The sequence below is a fragment of the Macaca mulatta genome, chromosome 5, assembly GCF_049350105.2.
Source record: "Macaca mulatta isolate MMU2019108-1 chromosome 5, T2T-MMU8v2.0, whole genome shotgun sequence".
Classification (NCBI taxonomy): Eukaryota; Metazoa; Chordata; class Mammalia; order Primates; family Cercopithecidae; genus Macaca; species Macaca mulatta.
This window is the reverse complement of record NC_133410.1, coordinates 512993-533462: the sequence shown is the minus strand read 5'-3', so window position 1 is coordinate 533462 and position 20470 is coordinate 512993. Positions and strand designations below refer to the sequence as shown.

Sequence of the window (20470 nt, the reverse complement as noted above, 5' to 3'; positions counted from 1 at the left end):
CCTCAGGCTCCCAAGTAGCTGGGATTGCAGGCCCGCACCACCACGTCCAGCTAATTTTGGTATTTTTAGTAGAGACGGGGTTTCACCATGTTGGCCAGGGTGGTCTCGAACTCCTGACCTCAAGTGATCCCTCCACCTGGACCTCCCAAAGTGCTGGGATTTTAGGCGTGAGCCACTGTGCCCGTCTTGAAAACGTTTATATTTAAGTATTTTATCTGCTTCTTTAAAATATATATAAATAAATTTCATCAATTAAATAGGACATTTGTCTTTTTTGAGTCAAACTTGCCGTTAGGACCTGGAAACTATTGGTGTGAAATGTAAATAGCAAGAACATACACCCTATCCCACAGTCTCTGTAGGCACCTAGGAGGCTGCCTTCAGCAGGTATTTAGCTCCACACTAGAAATTTAACTCCTGTCATGAAGATGTTGGAAGTTTATTTTTCCTATGAATATTACCAATTAGAAAATCCAGATGACTTCTCAAATTACTAGGTGAAATTACAATAAGCTGTATATGACAAATGGTGCTGTCGTGTCTTCTGCTTGAGAATTAATTATGGTGAGTTTCTGTGTTTGCAGTCTCTTAGATTGCCTGTGATGCACACCACATTTTGGTTTATTATGTACTAAAACATTTTCTTTTCTATTGTTGTGGACAGTTTTTTAGGATTGGAGATGATTTTGCTTTTAGTTATGTTTTCCACACACCGTCTGGAATCATCAGACATTATATGCAAGTGCTATCTCTGCTTCACTTTAGAGAAAAACCTTTCTCAGGATTCCACTCACAACCCACAATTTGGTGGCAAAGTGCAGCAAAGTGCTCGCCAAATCTGGAAATAGAATGGTCTCTCCTATTTGAGATCTGCAGTCCCTTCTATAACAATTATACTAGATTTCTACAAAAATAACTTTTTAGTGCTGCAATCAGTTATTCCTCCTTTGTCAGTGTGCCTGGCATCTTCAAGTCTGACACTGATTCCGTGATCATGGGGCCCATAATCCCAATCAGGATCCCACATGTGCATTGATTAAACCTGAGAACTTCAACTGCCTTCTCCCTTTGCCCAAATGCCCACAAATGTGCATAGCTCACCAGCCCTCCACATCTTAAATGTGCAGTTCCAAATTCTGAATTTATGTCTTGGGGTTTGAGAGAAGGATAGAACTTTTATCTGAGAAATATAAGTTATTTTAATCAGATACAGTGATGTGTTAAAATGAGACCACAGTCATGTACTGTTCCCCTCTTTGAACTATTTGTCTTTTGAAATTGTGTTCTATTGCCACAAATGGCTGTAAATTAACCTAATAATGTCATAGTGGACACTATAACCCACACCTTATAAATTAACAATGTATATAGCCAGTCACTAACCACTTACTTCCATAAGGCAATAAGAATTTCTGATGACTTTCTATCCGTTCTCTCTCTACCTTCCTTTTTGCCTTTAAAAATATACTCATAACTTCTTCTAGTTGGAGTGTATATTCAGGGCAGCTTTATATTCCAGCATTGCTTCTTCAAGCTTTGGCCCAAATAAACTCTCTACTTATGGTTTACCCCAGGATTTTCCTTTTAGGTCAAAATATTCTTCAGAATGTGTTGGGCCTGGCATGGTGGCTCACGCCTGTAATCCCAGCACTTTGGGAGGCTGAGGCAGGCAGATCACAAGGTCAGGGGATTGAAACCATCCTGGGCAACATAGAGAAACCCTGTCTCTACTAAAATACAAAAAATTAGCCAGGTGTGGTGGCGCGCGCCTGTAATCCCAGCCACTTAGGAGGCTGAGGCAGGGGAATTGCTTGAACTTGGGAGGTGGGGGTTGCAGTGAGCTGAGATGGCACCATTGCACTCCAGCCTGGCGACAAAGCAAGACTCCATCTCAAAAAACAAACAAACAAACCAGAATGTGTTGAAGGTGCCTTTATGAACAATCTTTCCTCCGGTTGTACTCCACTTGCTGTAACCCCCAAGAATGCTGAGGCAAGACTCCATCTCAAAAAACAAACAAACCAACCAGAATGTGTTGAAGGTGCCTTTATGAACAATCTTTCCTCCGGTTGTACTCCACTTGCTGTAACCCCCAAGAATGCTGAGGCACATTGATCCTACCTAGAATCTGCACATAAAAGCTGACCTCTGCCTAGGATTCATAAGACAGGGCTAGACTTTGGGTTGAAGACATACAGAAAACTCAGAAGACGTTTTCTGCATCATGAGAGGTCAACGTAGACATCTTAATCCCCACTTTCAGAGTGGAGCCCTTTGAGTTTTCCAGATCTTGTCCAGTGACTTGCTGTAGTTGTGTGGGAGGCTTCTGGTATGAACACAATCCCGTGGCAGAATCTGTTAAGTGTAAACAATCACTTTAGCAGTGGGGGGTCAGGGCCACAAAATAACCAGAGCCATAGTCACAACTATGCCTCCCTGTAAACTGTGTTATTGGAGTAGAGTACTTTTGTCCTTCGCCTTGCCTCAGAGTTACCTGATCAGGGACAGGGGCTTTCACATCTGGATCTAGGATCTGCAGCTTCACCAGGGCTGTTCCATTTTCTGTTTGCATCCCACAAATTGAGCCTGAATCTCTCCTGCCTGGATCACTATGGGGACATCAGCCCAGGGTCACTGGGGACACTCACCAGCATCTGTATTTGAGACATCTGAGGATATCCTGTGCAGACTGGGTCAGTCTGATGGCAAGGTCTAATTCTGCTCCCATTTTAGAGGAAGAGAAATGACTCACCCAGGGTTTGTTCCTCCCTTCACAGAAAGAATCTCCTTGGTTTATACCCAGATAAGAGTTGCTCCAGTTCTCCAGTTTTTTGGTGAAAAATGAGATCTGATTCTCAAACTGATTAATAAGCTAATTGTTTCTATTTCATGTGGTCATTAGAAAAAGAGATGAAGCAGTCATGGTCCCTACCCTCAAGCAACTTGCAGTCTGGAGCACATGAATAATGGTTGAATTCAGCATCATGTGTTCAGTACAAAGACGGACACTGTACAGGAGACTTAAACTTCATTTGGGTTACTTTCCTTTTATTGTTTTGTGAGTTTTAATGCCACCACCTGAAGAGAGTATTCACTGACAGAAGAGAAGTTGTTATTGTTAGTATTGTTTTTACCTTGCTAAGAGTAAGTGTTTGGCTTCTAACATAATTGGTCTAGAAAAACAAGGGTTTTGGTTAAATTCCTTGTTGTATGTTATGAAAGACACAGGGAAGTGGCTAAAATAGATTAAAATTTCACAAACTCTGGGAATCAAATTTCTCTAGGGCAGCCTTAGAAAAGACAGCTGAAAATACTTAGCGGCATAGAGAACAGAAGCCTGGGGCCCACTCTCTGTCCTAACCCTGCTCAGATCCACTCTCTGCTGAACCTTGTCCAGGTCTGGCCCCACACTGAAATCTCTCACAGAACTGCTTTGAGGAGATCAGTGTTTGGAGTGGCTGCTCCTACCACCTCTCCAGAGCTGGTGCTCCCAATTTCCTGAAACACAAAAGCAGATAAATTGGGAAAAGATACATACTTTTGGGCCTGAAATTCTTTTTTATAAAATTAAAACCAGTGTTTCTAGAGACATCTCATCCAGCAACCTGTTCTCCATGCCTGTAGTTTGTTTTTTTTTTACAAGTCTTAAAGTAAATACACAAAAATTCCCCTGAATTGCACTTAAAACTTCCTTTCTGTTTCTTTGCCATCTATTTATATTGAGCTATTCTTCTATACATTTAAAAAAAAAAAATCAGTAGTACAAAAACAAAGGAAATGGAAATTCTGGGCCCTGCATTTAAATCCTGGGAAGTATTGGATACTTAGTACCCACCTCCCAGGATGTTACAAGAATTAACACATAATATGAATGTCCCAGCACAGTGCTCTGTGACATACTCCTGAGCACATAGTACATGCTCCATAAATATCACATTAATGCAGGTGCACATGTTTTTCTTTTCTTTCCTTTTTTTTTTTTTTTTTTTGAGATGGAGTCTTACTCTGTTTCGCAGGCCGGACTGCAGTGGCATGATCTCGGCTCACTGCAACCTCTACCTCCTGAGTTAAAGCGATTCTTCTGCCTCAGCCTCCTGAGTAGCTGAGATTACAGGCGCATGTCACCAAGTCTGGCTATTTTTTATATTTTTAGTAAAGACAGGGTTTCACCATATTGGCCAGGTTGGTCTCGAACTCCTGACCTTGTGATTCTCCGCCTCGGCCTCCCATAGTGCTGGGATAACTGCGTGAGCCACCACTCCCGGCCCACATGTTTTTCCAATGCAGAGTTAGACATTGACACCATCTCCAGCCTTTGTAACCATTAAAGGGCCTGCAGAGAATGCTATGCTTCAGGATGATTGGTGGTCTTGTCTTGGAATGAAAAGTATTTGTGTTGGGGTAAGGGACTCTGTGCTGTGCCTGCTTTCTCTAGCCGAGTAGTGCTATAATGGATCCAGGTGGAGGAACATCAGCATTAACAGGAGACTTGATAAAAGTCGCTAATTCATGGACTGTTTTCAAAGCTGCAAAATTTTGGTACAGTGAGGCCTAGGACATTAAATAATTTATATGCACATTGAAGCTTGAGAGACAGTGCTTAGCTAAGTGACTCTCAGCCCAGTCTTCCCCTAGGGTCACAATTTGAAGTTAAATCATCACGTATGCCCTCCCATCACATCCTGTCTATTGTTCTGGGTGGAAACGTTTCTGTTTTTTAAATTAAGTTACTCACATATTATAGCAAGGCCAAGGTCAAGCATGAGGACTTCCAGATACTTTCATGAGAGGTGAGTTCAACCTGTTTTCCAGGAGGTCACAGGGCCTACTCTGCTTGGTTTTGGTAGGGGCAGGTCAATGTAGCCCATTATTTTTATTGCAGCAACAGAAACTGTTGGAATGCCTTCCTTTTTCCTCAGAGCTATAGAATACTTTAGAGAATATTACTGTGTTGAAAGTTATTTTATCAGATAATCCCAGTCACATGTCAGAACTAGTTCTCTTAACACATTTCACCTGTAGTCAAATTAAGACCTCTCTCACTTGATACATATGTATTTTCAGGAACCCTTAACATTCAGGGATGTGGCCATAGAATTCTCTCCAGAAGAGTGGAAATGCCTAGACCCTGCCCAACAGAATCTGTATAGAGATGTGATGTTGGAGAACTACAGAAACCTGGTCTCCCTGGGTGAGGATAATTTTAATACATAATTCCTAATACTCCCTCAGTGTTTTATTTTCTATTTTTGTAGAATGTCTTTTGAGATATATCTGTATCTATATAAAAATGTGTGTGTCGCCGGGCGCGGTGGCTCAAGCCTGTAATCCCAGCACTTTGGGAGGCCGAGACGGGTGGATCACAAGGTCAGGAGATCGAGACCATCCTGGCTAATCCGGTGAAACCCCGTCTCTACTAAAAAATACAAAAAACTAGCCGGGCGAGGTGGCGGGCGCCTGTAGTCCCAGCTACTCCGGAGGCTGAGGCAGGAGAATGGCGTAAACCCGGGAGGCGGAGCTTGCAGTGAGCTGAGATCTGGCCACTGCACTCCAGCCTGGGCGACAGAGCGAGACTCCGTCTCAAAAAAAAAAAAAAATGTGTGTGTCTCACACACATATATAAGTTGTATATGTATATAGTAAATTCTTAACATTGGTGATAGAGTCTCAGAAACTGTAAGTGAAGCAACATATCATTTAAGAAAATGAATTTTAGGGCTGGGCACGGTGGCTTACGCCTGAAATCCCAGCACTTTGGGAGGCTGAGGTGGGTGGATCATGAGGTCAGGAGTTTGAGACCAGCCTGGCCAACATGACAAAACCCCGTCTCTACTAAAAATACAAAAAACTAGCTGGACGTGGTGGCAGGTGCTTGTAATCCAGCTACTCGGGAGGGTTAGTTGGGAGAATCACTTGAACCTGGGAGGTGGAGGATGCAGTGAGCCGAGATTGCACCATTGAACTTCTGTCTGGGTGATAAGAGCAAAACTCAGTCTCAAAAAAACCCAAAAAACAACAACAAAAAAAGAAAACTAATTTTAGCAAAGTTTAATTGATACAAACAAGAGTTATGTTTGGTATATAGCAACATTGCTTCCTTTAAAGTTGCAGTTTTCAAGAACCTGTTTTGAACATTAAGTGAGGACTTACTGTATAGCTGTGTTTGTGTGACATGGAGTTTTCTGATAAATAAAAATTGTTTGAGGCCGGGCGCGGTGGCTCAAGCCTGTAATCCCAGCACTTTGGGAGGCCGAGACGGGCGGATCACGAGGTCAGGAGATCGAGACCATCCTGGCTAACACAGTGAAACCCCGTCTCTACTAAAAATACAAAAACTTAGCCGGGCGAGGTGGCAGGCGCCTGTAGTCCCAGCTACTCAGGAGGCTGAGGCAGGAGAATGGCGCGAACCCGGGAGGCGGAGCTTGCAGTGAGCTGAGATCCGGCCACTGCACTCCAGCCTGGGTGACAGAGCGAGACTCCGTCTCAAAAAAAAAAAAAAAAAAAAAATTGTTTGAGTATCTTTAATGTGTACAATGTAATGATTTGATAAGTATATATTTTGTGATATATGCATATTTTATTGCAAAAATATAGTCAAGTTGATCAACACATCTATTACCTCAGATAATGATTTTTTTTTGGTAATAAGAACACTTAAGGCCTAGTGTCGTAGCAAATTGTAAGCATACATTACAGTATTACTAATTATAAACAGAATACTATTATGCTAATCTAATGCTAATGTACATTAGGTTACTCAGACTTATTCAACTTATAACTAAAAATTTGTACTCTTTGAACAACATCTCCTCATGTTCCCACCCTTAGGCTCTAACAACCGCCATTCTACTTTCTGCTTCTATGAGTTTACATTTTTAAGATTTACCCATCTATGTGACAAGAAGCAGTTTCTTTGTCCCTCTGTGTTTGGCTAATTTCATTTAGCATCATGTCCTCCAGGTCTATCCATGTTGTAAATGGCTAGATTTCCTTTTCTCTTATGGCTGAGTAGTATTCTACTATGTATATATATACACTCCATATTTTGGCTATTATAAATATACAATGAATATGGGGCTGAAGATATTTCTTCAAGGTGTTAATTTAATTTCCTTTGGTAGTATGGCCAGAAATGGTATTGCTGGATTATATGATATGTCCATTTTTATTTTTTACTGGTTTTTATGATGACTTTTTCAATTTACATCTCACCAACAGAATACAGCATATATGTTGTATGTATGTCTTTGGGGAAAAAAATCTAACCTTTTGCCTGTTTTTGAATGGGTTATCGTTATTATTGTTTTGCTTTGAATTGCAGAAGTTTCTTAAATATTTTGAATGTGGATACTAACTTTTTTTTTTTTTTTTGAGACAGTCTTCCTCTGTCACCAGGCTGGAGTGCAGTAGCACGATCTTGGCTCACTGTGATCTCTGCCTCCTGGGTTCAAGTGATTCTTCTGCCTTAGCCTCCCAAGTAGTTGGGATTACAGGCATGCGCCACCACTCTTGGCTTATTTTGTATTTTTAGTAGAGATGGGATTTCACCATGTTGGTCAGGCTGGTCTCAGTCTCCTGACCTCAAGTGATCCTCCCGCCTTGTTCTCCCAAAATTAACTTGTTATCAGATATATCACTTGCAAATATTTCTATCCCGTAGGGTTTTTAGAAATTTTGTTTTCCTTTGCTGTGAAGAAGCAGTTTACTTTGATACAATCCCACTTGTTTGTATTTTTGTTGTTGTTGCCGTGCTTTTGATGGCATATCAAAAAATTATTGCCAAGACCAGTATCAAGGTTTTTCCATGTTTTCTTCAGGAGTTCTAAGGTTTTTGGTCTTATATGTGTTTCATTTTGAGTTAATTTTGGGGTATGGTATAAGAAAATGGTCTACCTTTGCCAGGCGTGGAGGCTCACGCCTGTAATCCCAGCACTTTGAGAGGCCGAGGTCAGGAGATCGAGACCATCCCAGCTAACACAGTGAAACTCCGTCTCTACTAAAAATACAAAAAATTAGCTGGGCGTGGTGGTGGGTGCCTGTAGTCCCAGCTACTCGGAGGCTGAGGCAGGAGAATGGTGTGAACCTGGGAGGCAGAGCTTGCAGTGAGCCGAGATCGCGCCACTGCACTCCAGCCTGGGCAACAGAGTGAGACTCCGTCTCAAAAAAAAAAAAAAAAAAAAAAAGTACTTTTATTCTTTTGCTTGTGGCTCCTCAGTTTTTCTGACACCATGTATTGACAAGCCTATAATTTCTGTATTGTATATTCATGATCCCCATCCCAAAATTCGTGGACCTTGTATGCATGGATTTGTTTCTGGGCGCTATTCTGTTCATTGGTTTTTGTATGTGTATTTATGCACATGCCATATTCTTTTGCTTACAATAACCTTTAAATAAAGTTTAAAATTAAGAAGTATGATGCCCCAGCTTTGTTCTTTCTCACGATGGCTCAGGTTATTTAAAGTTGTTTAAGGTTACACTTAAATTTTACAATTGTGTTTTCTATTACTGTGAAAAATAACACTAAAATTTTGATAGGGATCCCATTTGAATCTACAGATCACTTTCGATAATATACTTCGACAATATTAGTGATCCTAATGAAATATGTGTTTGTGTCTGCTTCAATTTCTGTCATTATTGTATTTAGTATATACATTTATTGTTATACATTAGATTTTGTGGCTTATTGTATTTAGCGTATAAATTTTTTATTTCATTGGTTAAATTTATTTTGAATTTCTTATTTTTATAGTGTTGTAAATTGAATTTTTTTCTTGGAAATTTTGTTGTTACTTTATGGAAATGAAACAAATATTTGTATGTTGTGGCAGGTGTAGTGGTTCATTTTTGTAATCCCAGCACTTTCAGAAGCCAAGGCATGTGGATCACTTGAGCACAGGAGTTTGAGATGAGCCTTGGCCTCAGAGTGAGACTCTGTCTCAAAAACATGCACAAAAAAACCCCGCAAGTATTTACATGTTGATTATGTATCCTAATACCTTAATAAATGCATTTATTAGTTCAGTTTTTGTTATTCTACTCTAGGATTTCATATATATGCATGATCATATTATCTACAAACAGTAAAATTTTTTCTTATTTTGCAAGCAGGAGAGCTTTGTTCTTTTCCTTGGCTAATTGTTCTGATACAAACTTTCGGTAATATGTTAAGATAGAAGCTGTGGTCCTGGAGGCATGCTTGCAGATCTTGGCTTCAGCTGTGGTCCCTGAAGCAGCCCTGTGTCTATATATTTTAAGGAGTTAACAGTGATTTACAGTTTTCTATAATCTGTTTTTTGGCAGGTAAACATCTCCTTTTGTTGGGTCCCCAGGCTGATGAGATTACCTCTGGGGTTGCAGAGAAGAAGGGTTGTAGCTGGGTCACAAGGGTGATGCTGGGTCTGCTGTGGGGTCTGCTTTTGATGGTTGTGTTACCAGAGATTTGGACAGTCATAGATTCTTTCTGGGCCCTGGAAAGATTAGATTTCCTTGAGGACATTAATCTATATGGCAGGCAGTAGAATTGGGTTTTGAAGTTTGTCTGCATATTATAGCCCAAATACCAGGTATATAAATGGGTTTGGCTTTTACTGACTACCTGGGAACAGTTTTTTTTTTTTTTTTTTTTTTGGTGTCGGAGTCCTATTTTGTCCCCCAGGCTGGAGTGCAGTGGCGTGAACTTGACTCACTGCAACCTCTGCCTCCTGGATTCAAGCGATTCTCCTGCCTCAGCCTCCTGAGTAGCTGGGACTACAGGTGCAAACCACCATGCCTGGCTAATTTTTTTTTTTCTTTTGAGATGGAGTCTCACTCTGTCACCCAGGCTGCAGTGCAGTGGCGCAGTATCAGCTCACTGCAAGCTCTGCCTCCCGGGTTCATGCCTTTCTGTCTCAGCCTCCGGGGTAGCTGGGACTACAGGCACCCGCCACCGCGCCGGGCTGCTTTTTTGTATTTTTAGTAGAGACAGGATTTCACTGTGGTCTTGATCTCCTGATCTCGTGATCCACCTGCCTTGACCTCCCAAAGTTCTGGGATTACAGGTGTGAGCCACTGCGCCTGGTACGCCTGGCTAATTTTTTGTATTTTTTGTAGAGACGGGGTTTCACCATGTTAGCCAGGCTGGTCTTGATCTCCTGACCTCCTGATCCACCCACCTCAGCCTCGCAAAGTGCTGGGATTACAGGCTTGAGCCACCGTACGCGGTCCCTGGAAACAGTTTTTGCAGGTCTCTGTGGGCCTCTGAGTGTGTATGAGTGGCCACGGACTGTGACTACAAATGACTTGAAGTGAGTCATAGGGCTGCTTCAAGCAGCACAACTGAGGCCAGGATCTGCAGGCCTGTCTCTAGGGCCATGACTGGGTGTGTCTTCCTGCAAGTCTCTTGACAGGAAGGACCACTTCTGGGCTATAGCTGAGATGGAATTTGAGAGAAGTTACGGAACTGCTTCATAATCCTCAGTAAGGCCAACCTCCATGCACCATTTTCTTGTCTGTAGCCATGTCTGTGGGCTGTGGAGTTGGCCACCTGGGTGAGGGCCTGCTTTTTCCAAATAACCCTTCCTTGGTCTTTAACTCCACTGAGGTCTCGCAACCCTAACTATAGGCAAGCACCATTGTACTTATGTTTTGTAGGAATTTACTACCTAAAATATCTTATGTAAGTGGAATCATACACTGTCACTTTGTTAGTGTCTTATTAAATAATGGTGTCTAATTAAATACTGTCTTATTAAAATAATGGCTTTAAGATCTATCCTTATTGTATGATCTGAAAAGATATTTTCATTTAAGTCTAAAGAAGTTTTCATTGTATGTGTAAGCCACGTAAGCCACATCCTTTTATTTTTTTTGAGACGGAATCTCGCTCTGTCGCCCAGGCTGGAGTGCAGTGGCTCGATCTCGGCTCACTGCAAGCTCCACCTCCTGGGTTCACGACATTCTCCTGCCTCAGGCTCCAGCTGGGACTACAGGCACCTGCCACCACACCTGGCTAATTTTTTTTTTTTTTTTGTATTTTTAGTAGAGTCAGGGTTTCACCGTGTTAACGAGGATGATCTCGATCTCCTGACCTCATGGTCCGCCCGCCTCGGCCTCCCAAAGTGCTGGGATTACAGGCATAAGCTACCATGCCCAGCCAAACCACATCCTTTTAAATTATTCGTCTCCTGAAGGATGTTTGAGGTTTTTCACTTTTTGGCTTTTGTAAGTAATATGGTTTGGATCTGTGGCCTCCTCATTCAAATCTCACATTAAATGGTAAGCCCTAATGTTGTAGGTGGGGCCTGGAGGGATGTGATTGGATTATATGGTTGGCTTCTCATGAATCGTTTCGCACCATCCCCTTTGGTACTGTCTTTGCCATAATGAGTGATTTCTCCTGAGATCTCATTTTCTTTCTTTCTTTTTTTTTTTCTGATATTCATCGCAGTTTAATCTAAAAATGAAATTTCTACAGAAACAGGAACTATTTTAACAAAGAAAAAAAATCCCTCATTCAAACTTCTTTGTAGGGGTAATGGCTGCAGAAAACTACACTATCAACAAGCTTTGCTTTATTAACTCAGATGTACAAAATCTAGAAAGCAGATGAAAGTGAATTATTTCTTCAACATTTTAGTAAAACTTCTGATAATGAGTTCAAAGCAAATACAGCACGTGACAACTCAAGCATAAATCAAGACGGAGAGCCTGGGGAGTTTGATGTCTTAAATTTTCCATAAAGGTATCATTGCAACATATAGGATTTCCCCCCATATTTTAACCTTCCCAGTTTCAAAGGAAAGTAAAGGGAGTGGATTACATGTAGACAGCATGTGTGCAAGTGCCCACACATGCAAGGTGGCAGGTAAAGTATCTAATTCCTTCTTCCCACCACCCAAGTCTCACTTCACAGAAATCATTAGGTAAAGGAAAACCAATGAGGAGTACTGCAGTTTTAATAACTGAGGCTGAGGCAGAAGAATTGCTTCAACCCTGGAGGCGGAGGTTGCAGTGAGCCAAGATCGTGCCACTGCATTCCAGCCTGAGCGACAGAGTGAGACTCCATCTCAAAAAAAAAAAAAAGACAACAAAATAGATAAAAGAGAAATAACATATGACTACCATTTTGTTCATTGTTTTCTGAACATTTAGTAGTTTCCGTTTTTCTTTCATGCTGTCTTCGCTTGTGTAGTGTTGAGTTTTTGTTTTGTTTTTATTGTTATATGCTTTGGTTCCCTGTTTTGTGTATCTACTACAGTTTTTTTTTTTTTTTTTTTTTTTTGTAATTTCCAAGAGATATAAAATATCTCATAAAAGTGTAGCTTGGCCAGGTGCGGTGGCTCATGCCTGTAATCCCAGCACTTTGGGAGGCTGATCACGAGGTCAGGAGATCAAGACCATGCTGGCTAACACGGTGAAACCCCGTCTCTACTAAAAATACAAAAAAATTAGCCGGGCGTGGTGGCGGGCCCTTGTAGTCCCAGCTACTTGGGAGGCTGGGGCAGGAGAATGGCGTGAACCTGGGAGGCAGAGCTTGCAGTAAGCTGAGATCGTGCCACTGCACTCCAGCCTGGGTTACAGAGCGAGACTCCGTCTCAAAAAAAAAAAAAATAAATTAAAAAAAAATTTAAAAGCCTAGCTTAACATTCTAACTTCTTTTTTATCCACATAGGGTCTTGCTTTGTTTCCCAGGCTCTAGTGCACTGGTGCATTCACAGCTCAGTTCAGCCTCAAACTCTCCAATATCAAACAATTTTCCCATCTCAGCCTGCCGAGTAGCTGGGATTACAAGTACATGCCACCAGATCCAGCTAATTTTTTTGGTATTTTTTTTGTAGAAACAGGGTTTTGCCTTGTTACTCAGGCTGGTCTTGAATTCCTGGGCTGAAGAAATCCACCTGCCTTGGCCTATGACTATATGGGCTATTTTTGGTTCCATATGATATATAAAGTAGTTTTCTCCAATTCTGTGAAGAGTCAATGGTAGCTTGATAGGAATAGCACTGAATCTATAAATTACTTTTTTTTTTTTTTTTTTTGAGACGGAGTCTCACGCTGTTGCCCAGGCTGGAGTGCAGTGGCGCGATCTCGGCTCACTGCAAGCTCCGCCTCCTGGGTTCACGCCATTCTCCTGCCTCAGCCTCCTGAGTAGCTAGGACTACAGGTGCCCGCCACCGCGCCCGGCTAATTTTTTGTATTTTTAGTAGAGACGGGGTTTCACTGTGGTCTCAATCTCCTGACCTTGTGATCCGCCCGCCTCGGCCTCCCAAAGTGCTGGGATTACAGGCTTGAGCCACCGCGCCCGGCCTTTTTTTTTTTTTTTTTTGAGACGGAGTCTCGCTGTGTCACCCAGGCTTGGAGTGCAGTGGCGCGATCGCGGCTCACTGCAAGCTCCGCCTCCCGGGTTTACGCCATTCTCTTGCCTCAGCCTCCGAGTAGCTGGGACTACAGGCGCCCACCACCTCGCCCGGCTAGTTTTTTGTATTTTTAGTAGAGACGGGGTTTCACCATGTTAGCCAGGATGGTCTCGATCTCCTGACCTCGTGATCCACCCGCCTCGGCCTCCCAAAGTGCTGGGATTACAGGCTTGAGCCACTGCGCCCAGCCTGAATCTATAAATTACTTTGGGCATTATGGCCATTTCATGATAACCGATTCTTCCTATCCATGAGCATGGAATGTTTTTCCATTTGTTTGTGTCCTGTCTTATTTCCTTGAGCAGTGGTTTGTAGTTCTCCTTGAAGAGGTCTCTTACATCCCCTCTAAGTTGTATTCCTAGGTATTTTATTCTTTTTGTAGCAGCTGTGAATGGGAGTTCACTCATGATTTGGCTCTCTGTCTATTGTCTATTATTGGTATATAGGAATGCTGTGACTTTTACAAATTGATTTTGTATCCTAAGACTTTGCTGAAGTTGCATGTCAGATTAAGGAGATTTTGGGGTGAGACAACTGGGTTTTCTAAATATACAATCATGTCGTCTGCAGACAGAGACAACTTGACTTCCTCTCTTCCTATTTGAATACCCTTTATTTCTTTCTCTTGCCTGATTGTCCTGGCCAGAACTTCCAATACTATTTTGAATAGGAGTGGTAAGAGAGGGCATCCTTGTCTTATCGCGGTTTTCAAAGGGAATACTTCCAGCTTTTGCCTATTCAGTATATTGGCTGTGTTTGTCATAAATAGCTTATTATTTTGGGATACATTCCATCAATATCTAGTTGATTGAGAGTTTTTAGCTTGAAGGGGTGTTGAATTTTATCGAAGGCCTTTTCTGCATCTGTTGCGGTAATCATGTGGTTTTTGTCATTGGTTCTGTTTATGTGATGGATTATGTTTATTGATTGGCATATGTTGAACCAGTGTTTCATCCTAGGGATGAAGCCAAGTTGATCATGGCAGATAAGCTATTTGATGTGCTGCTGGATTCATTCGGTTTGCCAGTATTTTATTGAGGATTTTCATATCGATGTTCATCAGAGATAATGGCCTGAATTTTTTTCTTTTGTTGTTTCTCTGCCAGGCTTTGTTATCAGGATGATGCTGGCTTCATAAAATGAGTTAAGGAGGAGTCCCTCTTTTTCTAATGTTTGGAATAGTTTCAGAAGGAATGGTACCAACTCCCCTTTTTTTGGTAGAGTTTGGCTGTGAATCCGTCTGGTCCTGGCTTTTTTTGGTTGGTAGGCTATTACTGCTTCAATTTCAGAACTTGTTACTGGTCTATTCAGGGATTCGACTTCTTCCTGGTTAAGTCTTGGGAGGGTGTGTGTGTCCAGGAATGTATCCATTTCTTCTAGATTTTCTAGTTTATTTGCGTAGAGGTGTTTATAGTATTCTCTGATGGTAGTTTGTTTCTGTGGGATCATTGTTGATATCTCTCTTATCATTTTTTATTGTGTCTATTTGATTCTTCTCTCTTTTCTTCTTTATTAGTGTTTCTAGCGGTCTATTTTGTTGATCTTTAAAAAAAAAAACTAGCTCCTGGATTCACTAGATTTTTTAAAAATTTTCTCCAGTTCTGCTCTGATCATAGTTATTTCTTGTCTTCTGCTAGCTTTTGAATTTGTTTGCTTTTGCTTCTCTAGTTCTTTTAATTGTGATGATAGGGTGTCGATTTTAGGTCTTTCCTGCCTTCTCTTGTGGGCATTTAGTGGTATAAATTTCCCTCTAAAGGCTGCTTTGGCTGTGTCCCAGAGATTCTAGTAGGTTGTGTCTTTGTTCTCATTGGTTTCAAATAACTTATTTATTTCTACCTTAATTTCATTATTTACCCAGTAGTCATTCAGGAGCAGGTTGTTCAGTTTCCATATAGTTGTATGGTTTTGAGTTTCTTAATCCTGAGTCCTAATTTGATTGCACTGTTTTCTGAGAGACTGTTATAATTTTCGTTCTTTCGCATTTGCTGAAGTGTGTTTTACTTCAGTTATGTGTTCAACTTTAGAATAAGTGCAATGTGGTGCTGAGAATAACGTATATTCTGTTGATTTGGGGTGGAGAGTTCTGTTGATGTCTGTTAGGTCTGCTTGGTCCAGAGGTGAGTTGAAGTCCTGAATATCCTTGTTAATTTTCTGTCTTGTTGATCTAATATTGACAGTGGGGTGTTAAAGTCTCCCATTATTATTGTGCGAGAGTCATCTCTCTTTGTAGGTCTCTAAGAACTTGCTTTATGAATCTGGGTACTCCTGTATTGGGTGCATATATATTTAGGATAGTTATCTCTTCTTGTTGCATTGATCCCTTTACCATTATGTAATGCCCTTCTTCTTTTTCTTTTTTTTTTTTTTTGAGACGGAGTCTCACTGTGTCGCCCAGGCTAAAGTGTAGAGGCATGATCTCGGCTCACTGGAAGCTCTGCCTCCCGGGTTCACACCATTCTGCCTCAGCCTTCTGAGTAGCTGGGACTGCAGGCGCCCACCACCACGCCTGGCTAATTTTTTCTATTTTTGTAGAGATTGGGTTTCACTGTGTTAGCCACGATGGTCTTGATCTCCTGACCTCGTGATCCATCTGCCTCTGACTCTCAAAGTGCTGGGAGTTACAGGCATGAGCCACTGCGCCTGACCCCTTCTGTTTTTGATCTTTGTTCATTTGAAGTCTGTTTTATCAGAGACTAGGATTGCAACCCCGGCTTTTTTTTTGCTTTCCATTTGCTTGGTAAATACTCCTCCTCCATCCCTTTATTTTGAGCCTGTGTTTGTCTCTGCACATGAGATGGATCTCCTCAGTATGGCACACTGATGGGTCTTGACTCTTTTTTTTTTTTTTTTTTTTTTTTTGAGACAGAGTCTCGCTCTGTTGCCCAGGCTGGAGTGCAGTGGCCGGATCTCAGCTCACTGCAAGCTCCGCCTCCCGGGTTTACGCCATTCTCCTGCCTCAGCCTCCCGAGTAGCTGGGACTACAGGCGCCCGCCACCTCGCCCAGCTAGTTTTTTGTATTTTTTAGTAGAGACGGGGTTTCACTGTGTTAGCCAGGATGGTCTCGATCTCCTGACCTCATGATCCGCCCATCTCGGCCTCCCAAAGTGCTGGGATTACAGGCTTGAGCCACCGCGCCCGGCCTCTTGACTCTTTATCTAACTTTCCAGTCTGTGTCTTAATTGGGGCATTTAGCCCATTTACATTTAAGATTAATATTGTTATGTGTAAATTTGATCCTGTCATTACGATGCTAGCTGGTTATTTTGCCCATTAGCTGGTGCAGTTTCTTCATAGTGTCGATGGTCTTTACAGGTTGGTATGTTTTTGCAGTGGGTGGTACCGGTTTTTCTTTTTCATGTGTCCTTCAAGAGCTCTTCTAAGTCAGACCTGGTGGTGACAAAATCTCTCAGCATTTGCTTGTTTGTATTATTTTTCCTTCGCTTATGAAGCTTAGTTTGGCTGGATGTGAAATTCCGGGTTGAAAATTATTTTGTTTAAGAATGTTGAATATTGGCCCCCACTTTCTTCTGGTTTGTGGGGTTTCTGCAGAGAAATCTGCTGTTAGTCTGATGGGCATAACCTGACTTTTCTCTCTGGCTGCTCTGAACATTTTCTGTTAGCTATTTTTTAGTTTTTTTTTTTTTTTTCTTGAGACGGAGTCTTGCTCTGTCACCCGAGGCTGGAGTGCAGTGGCACAATCTTGGCTCACTGCAGCCTCTGCCCCCTGGGTTCCAGCGATTCTCCTGCCTCAGCCTCCTGGGTGGCTGGGATTACAGGCACGTGCCACCATGCCCTGCTAATTTTTGTATTTTTAGTAGAGATGGGGTTTTGCCATGTTGGCCAGGTTGGTCTTGAACTCCTGACCTCAGGTGATACACCCGCCTTGGCTCCCCAGAGTGTTGGGATTACAGGCGTGAGCCACCACACCTGGCTTGGATCTGTGTTTTATTGTTAATGGTTCCTGGAGCATTTTTAGTTTCCTTTAGTGCTGTTATGTTTGCCTGATCTTTCATAATTTGTGAAGCCTTGTTTTGACGTCATTGCATCTGAAGGAGTAAATACACCATTCTGTCTTTATAGACTAGTTTTGGGAGGTAAATGTCTTCTCCTATTGGATTTCTGGACTGATGAGATTTCCACTGAGATTGCAATAAAGTGCTTCGGATTCAGGTCACACAACTACTACTGGGTCTGCAGTGAAATTCATGCTTGGCAGACCTGTTATCTGGGCATCAGACAGTTGTGGATTCTGTGTATTTTCTGAGAAGACTGAACTTTCTTCAAGATGTTGACCAGTATGACTGGCACTGAGGAAGAAAACCCTCCAGTTATATCTGCAGATTAAGGTGCTGATACAATCAATGGAGCAGGTGTGGCTCCTCCTGTGTCGCTCTTGAGAGGTGTTTGGAAATGTCTAACCTAGTCATTGGACAAGTTCCTAGATGAGCAGTACTGACCCTTGATCACAGCTGAGAGGGTGTGGAACGATTCACAAGGCTGCTTCAGGATACATAGCTGAGAACAAAGTCTTCAGGTCTGTTTTGGGGTTCATGGCATTTCTCCCTCCAGATTTCTGGGTGGGCAGGACGTCTTTCAGACTCTAAGTGACAGAGACCAGAGCGTGGTTATGTGACTGCTTCACGATTCACAGTGGGAATGAAGTCAGCCAACATGCCTACAGGGGCACATATAGGTGTGCTTTTTGGCAGGTCCCAGGTTAGGAAAAACTTCTTCTGGACTTTGGTTGCGTGGACTTGGAGCCAGGTTATAGTGCCACGTGAAGACCCACTGTCAAATAAATACTGGCAAGCCTACATCCAGGGGCACAGATAGATGTTTCTCTCTGTGGGTGTCTGGGCAGGATTTCTTCCACACCATGACTGACATGTGCAAAGGGTGGATTTGGGGCTAATTCGGAGACCACAGATAGAACCAACTTCTAAAGGCCTTTCACCTGAGGCATAGGTGTCTTGGTTTAGGTGTCTTTGCAGATGGTTCTAGTGGCAGGAACAAAACCAAATGGTCTACAGCTAAGCCTACAATGAAAATTGGACATATTTTATTTTGTAGCTGTGACCGTGATGGGCAAGCATGCCACTCAAACAAGGGCATGTCTTTTCAATACGGCCCTCCTCAGTCTTGGGTTCACAACCCTTGACATGGATTCCAAGGCTCCCATAAAGTTCCCTTTTTCAGGACATAAGTGCTGCATTTTTGTAACTGTAGAAGTTGTGCATAGAGAACCTCCTGCCATCTTACTATGTTTTCAGTTTCTGATATATTCTATGTCAAATTTATCAGATTTCAAATTCACATTTCTGAAATAAAATGCTCACATTTACACATTGTAACAAATAAATGTACTGAAAAGGCTCATTCTTATTAGAGCATTTTTTAATTGAGATGCATCCTTTTTGTTTTTGAGACAGAGTCTCGCTCTGTCGCCCAGGCTGGAGTGCAGTGGCTCTGTCTTGGCTCACTGCAAGCTCCGCCTCCCGGGTCCACGCCATTCTCCTGCCTCAGCCTCCCAAGTAGCTAGGACTACAGGCGCCCACCACCACGCCCGGCTTGCGTTTTGTATTTTTAGTAGAGACAGGTTTTCACCGTGTTAGCCAGGATGGTCTCAATCTCCTGACCTTGTGATCTGCCCGCCTCGGCCTCCAAAAGTGCTGGGATTACAGGCGTGAGCCACTGTGCCTGGCCGAGATCCCTTTTTTTTTTTAACTGCTGTACACTGCATGTAAGGATTCAAAACACCAGATCTTCGTAAGTACACAGTCACAGTTGAAAACTGTAGTTATTTAAAGGATTGTTTTTATGGTACATCTATATTATATTCAGTCTTTTATAGGTCAGAATTTTTTATTTTTATTTTCAACTCTGTTTTACTGGGGAGTGTTTTTTCATGTAGGTTCTCCTTATTTATTTATGATGGAGTCTGGCTCTGTTGCTGGGCTGGAGTGCAGTGGCATGATCTTGGCTCACTGCAACCTTCGCCTCCCAGGTTCAAGCGATTCTTCTGCCTCAGGCTCCTGAGTAGCTGGGACTACAGGCGCCCACCACCATGCCTGGCTAATTTTTGTATTTTTAGTAGAGAGCTTTGTCTACATGTATGCTTAATATTTTAATTGCTACCGAAGCAGGATTGTACCAGTGGCAGGGGAGAATACTGTAGTAGAATATCACCACCAGGGAGTCCAGCACATTTGTATGGTGAATGGAATTAATGGCCACCCCCAAGTGTATCTCTGTGTCCATTGTAGGGGCAGGTGTCACGACCCGTAGGATCCACATATCCAGAGGGCCCCCCAGGGGACTGCAATATAGTTACTGTAATCATAGTGTACTAATGTGTAAGTAGGAAAGAGATTGTGTTTCATTAGGGACAATATTGTTGATTTGGAGTATATATTGACAATTATCTGGTGGGAGAAACCCAGAGTAACATTAGAGGAGCCATTTACAGCCTCCAGACAAAGTGGGGGAGTGGGGTGCTATACAGAATCCAGCCTTCAGCACAGCGGGTTCCCAGTATATACCTTTCCAGGCATGTTGGTCAGGATACCAAGGCGTTTGATGCAAGGTGAAGGTGGAGTTCACTTTTCACCTGACTTGGGCATAAATCGATTGCTTGGTTTGGTCAGAGGAAGTCCAGGTTGGATTGCAGTTGTTGTTGTTGTGGCCCCATTGGCAGTGATAGAGCCATTCGGAAATGTTGGCAGGGACGATTCTCCAAGGTAGCTCATTCCTGGTGGCCTCTGGCAACTCTACTCATAGCCAACATTGATTGTGGTTGGCTTCTTCTACAGTGGTGGCTGCCCAGCTGATGAACTTATTCTTGGCCTCAGGCACAAAGACACAGGTGCTGACTGTTAGTAGATAGGTTATTACATTATAATGCCTCTCACCGCAAGGCTTGAACATGTTGTAATCCATTCATTCACATTCAAGTTTTCAGTTGTGGTGGAAATTTTGGCTGGTTGATCTGCCTGCTGATTAAATAGTCTGTCAAGAGAAAACAGAGACACGTGAGCATCAACATGGAAAACAGTGATAATGGTAGTGTACAC

The 20470-nt window shown here is 42.4% G+C and overlaps 1 protein-coding gene, 3 long non-coding RNA genes and 1 other non-coding gene across 9 annotated transcripts in view; 4 read left to right on the top strand and 1 right to left on the bottom strand.

Moving 5' to 3' along the window:
* The window catches only part of LOC144341060 (uncharacterized), a 558577-nt gene that overhangs the window by 186054 nt on the left and 352053 nt on the right, over window positions 1-20470 (top strand). The gene's annotated exons all lie outside the window — the stretch shown is intronic.
* The window catches only part of LOC114678206 (uncharacterized), an 87070-nt gene that overhangs the window by 3763 nt on the left and 62837 nt on the right, over window positions 1-20470 (bottom strand). The window contains exons 2-4 of the long non-coding RNA XR_013417631.1: window positions 13546-20405; window positions 5873-7604; window positions 4203-5457 (exon numbers count right to left, since the gene is read on the bottom strand). This is a non-coding gene — a long non-coding RNA (uncharacterized LOC114678206). The remainder of the gene's footprint in view (window positions 1-4202; window positions 5458-5872; window positions 7605-13545; window positions 20406-20470) is intronic.
* Window positions 1-20470, top strand: part of LOC715936 (uncharacterized) — a 39943-nt gene that overhangs the window by 2720 nt on the left and 16753 nt on the right. For 4 of the 5 annotated variants that reach the window (XR_013417611.1, XM_078002760.1, XM_078002761.1 and 1 more), the window contains exon 2: window positions 5065-5191. The exons of the other annotated variant lie outside the window; for it this stretch is intronic. Coding sequence is in view for 3 of the 4 variants with exons in the window: in XM_078002760.1 (XP_077858886.1) it covers window positions 5065-5191 (127 nt within the window). In the remaining variant the exon portion in view is untranslated. The remainder of the gene's footprint in view (window positions 1-5064; window positions 5192-20470) is intronic. 5 annotated transcript variants of the gene reach the window in all.
* LOC144341053 (uncharacterized) lies at window positions 7540-18922 on the top strand. The gene is made up of 2 exons (XR_013417635.1): window positions 7540-12304; window positions 13569-18922. It is a non-coding gene; the product is annotated as an uncharacterized LOC144341053 (long non-coding RNA).
* Window positions 10441-10550, top strand: MIR571 (microRNA mir-571). The gene has a single exon (NR_032719.1). It is a non-coding gene; the product is annotated as a microRNA mir-571 (primary transcript).